At 46.4% G+C, this 3,411-nt stretch overlaps 1 protein-coding gene across 1 annotated transcript; it reads right to left on the reverse strand.

Moving 5' to 3' along the window:
• Positions 1 to 589: 589 nt before the first annotated feature.
• On the reverse strand, positions 590 to 1,216 carry PADG_05977 (uncharacterized protein; the record flags this gene model as incomplete). The annotated part of the gene is made up of 3 exons (XM_010762984.1): positions 590 to 737; positions 855 to 951; positions 1,126 to 1,216. The coding sequence occupies 3 exons, from the start codon at positions 1,214 to 1,216 to the stop codon at positions 590 to 592; spliced, it is 336 nt and encodes a 111-aa protein (XP_010761286.1).
• Positions 1,217 to 3,411: the final 2,195 nt, after the last annotated feature.

Here is a 3,411-nt window from a genome sequence, read left to right on the forward strand (position 1 = left end):
AGTTTTTCTCGAAGGAACAAAAGAGGAAAGTGTTTTTTTCATTTTAGAGATATCGGGCCATATAAAAAAAAAATTGAGATTCTCGTATGTGAAAAAAAACTGTGGGGGGAAACCCCCCCCCCCCACCTACCCTTCTCAACCTGTGGTCACCAAGGTGATGCTGGCAGGAACATGCATGGGTAACGTAACTATGGCGGGATGTGATTTGATAATGAACTCAATCTTTCGTCAAACCATGTCCGCTATGATCTATCTCATGGACCGACTGGAAAATCTCCAGCACCTAGCAGTGTCGTCTTTGCAGGAATCTCGAGAACGCCATTGAGTGTCTGTCAACCTGGCGACATTTGTCAGCCCCTTCGTTGTGTGTTCACGGGTAAATACGCAAGTAGCCAACTAACTAGCCGTCTCTGCCTTGGAGCTGACACATCAAAATAATCCTCTGGATAACTCACTTATCTGGTTGGTTAGTTAACTAATTAGTCTTTCCACCTAACCTTGGAACTTGCAATTTGAGAATGACGATGGTCCTGGCGCAAGATATCAATATCCGGGACGGAGAGCATGGCACCCCGAAACCCGGTTTCGTTCAGCAATTGTTGTCCGCGACCTTATTCTCGACTATCATTTGGCGAGCTAAATAACCTTTCAAGTCCTTCCAAGATTGCTGGGTCATTTTTGGCTCTTCCAAGGTTTGCATGATGCCCATCATGTGAAGCCAGCCCAACTGAACGACACTAAAAATTTGCATATTAGCAACGCCAATCCGGCGAGATCATCTCTGGGCGTGACGAAGTTCCGAACAAACGATGGAAAAAAACTAGAGGGTCAGAAATACCACGAGGCACGCTTACGGTTTCACAGCATTCTCACCCCGACATTCCGTCCCAGCACGATGATAATCAAAGCGCGGATCGGGAGAAGGATACTTCACAAAGCCTTCACCCTTCTCTAGTTAGCAGTTTGTGCGATACCAAATCGAAATGGCGCTTTAACCCACGGTAGTGGAGCACGTGGATGATTTGGAGTTTCGCCTCCCAACATAATACAAAGGAATTTGCGGCAAATGCCTATCCTCCTCATGTCTTTGTTATCTCTTTTGCATTGAGACTTGAGTCTACATACGCCAGTTCTCGAGACTACTTCTATGGAGGTCAGCGACTATGACATCGAGGTTAACTACGACATGTTCTGTCTCAGATCTAGTGGTCATCATCTTCACAACATCTTAGCCAAATTTCCCTCAAGGTTTCAAGACGTGTTGATAAATGGTGCAGTTCTATCAAAACTGTAAAAAGCACAAGACAGTGATTCACATGTGCTCTCGAATGACTCTGAGGAGGAATTTATTCACCACTGAAGTCTCATTGCTGGGAAAGCTGACACAAGGCTTTGTTTCAAAAACAACAACAACAACAAAGCCCAGTTTACACCGTGAAAACAGGTCTCATCAGCAGCATGTATTGGGAACCTAGCACCCACTCTCTGGGAAGCTATTGACATGAAGACTGTCCCCGGCGGCGAATCCACAGTTCTAAAACATATACCGATGTCAACTTCGTGGTGGGGGGTATGAGCTGGGAAGAGAGAGCCACTTTCAATGAAAGGGGATAACTCAAAGGGGACGAGAAGTTTGGCGGCGCAGCTGCTGCAATTCACAAGTTTGTTTTGTAGAATGCTGGCGTTCCACCCACAAAAACAACTAGAGCTCCCAGGGAAGTCCTGGAGCCCAGTGGATGATTGGTCTGAGGCTGTCTGCATATATAGTGAAGCCTATGAATAACGTAGCTAGTTACAATCAAGCAAGAAACATCAATAGACATTTCTGAATGTGTCTGGTTCAATCATCCAGGCAAGAGATTTTATCAGAAGATGTGTATTCACCTGCTCAGTGCTCCGTACTCCTATTGATAAACAGATTGTGTTGAGGTGAAGGCTCATCCTTACACAATATCAGCTTGAGCAACCTGCCGTCAGTGCTGTTCCCGGCGGTCTTGAAGGGAACCACCGAAGGATTTTTCATTTTATTTTTCATTTTAATTTTATTATATATATATATATATGTATATATATATATATTTTGCAGAAAGTCGTCTGATATCCTTTTTTCAAGGGCCTTGTCGGGTCAGCCCATCAGGACAGGGGAATAACGTCGTTCTGCTTCCGTCGGATTCCCACTTCCCAGATCAACGGCGCCGCATCGTCAATATTAATATATCCAACTTCCCCTGTATAACTCAAAGCTCAAACTCCAATCTGGTACAAGTTAAATCGTTCTGGACAACAAGAAGTTGATGTCGATAATCAAGACAATCAATCACAAACCAAAGTTTGAGAAAAAGCAAATCGGGCCAAATCAGCTCCGCCTCTTCCAGCTCTGAAATTCAAACATCATTCAACCTTCAACTTCAACCACCATGCAGAGTACCGACAAACCAAGCGTCCCTGTCCCCGCACTACCGGAGCATGAGCCTAAATGCGACTAGCTGTGAGAGGTGAGATATATATGCGACGTACGATTGCTGGCTAGTTTTGTCGTACCCAGTACCGCAAGGTCAGACACTGTCAGCCCTTCTATTCGCCCGCAACCAAACCAGTCTTGGAAATTTCTGCTCTCCTGTACTCAATTTTCCCGCAGAAAATGACAGTGTCTTTGAAGGCTGGAGAATGATCTTCCACCAAGGCGCCCAAGGCGCGAACCGGCGCACACATGGCATTAGGCATTAAGGATCCTGCTAAGGGTGCTTAGTTAGTTACATATTTACCCGGGAACACACCATCCCACTCGCTATTCTCAACGTGGTTCAAGTCCCGCAAGCACCGGAGCTGAACCGGTGAGGGGCTGCCCTTATTCACGGAATGCAGCAGGGCTAAGGCTGGAGAGAATAGAAACCCGCTTCGCTGTTTGCTTCCATCTACACTGCGTTATGGGAATCTATAATGACCTTGGATCCTGAAATCGGTAGCTCTGTGCTGATCGAGCATGCTTGACCTGCACCAGACAAACAAAGCGACAGAAACGGGGACAGCAATCCTGCCTGGTAGATGTATACGAGGATCCATTTCCCGTTTCCCGTTCCCCGTTTTCTCGAAGCCTTGCTACAAACCACCCGCACAAGCAGTGGGTTACAGCTTACCGCTAACTACGGGCGTGTTTTGTGCATATTACATAGCATAATCTTGCTTTTCTGTGCCTAGAGGAGAAACAGTATGAATGAGAAGGCCCGCGACCCGGAGCGAAACAGATGCCAAGGGAAGCACTCCGTTTCGCACAAATTGGGGGGAATCTGATCGACCATGCGATGATTTACACCGTGTCTGATCTCTCGCGGGTTTCGGAGTGCCTGCGTTTAGTTTCACATTGGCTGGGTAAATGTCGAAGACTACGGACGGGAAGCGAAACAGAAAGAA

The sequence above is a fragment of the Paracoccidioides brasiliensis genome (genome assembly GCF_000150735.1).
Source record: "Paracoccidioides brasiliensis Pb18 unplaced genomic scaffold supercont2.7, whole genome shotgun sequence".
Taxonomy (NCBI): Eukaryota; Fungi; Ascomycota; class Eurotiomycetes; order Onygenales; family Ajellomycetaceae; genus Paracoccidioides; species Paracoccidioides brasiliensis.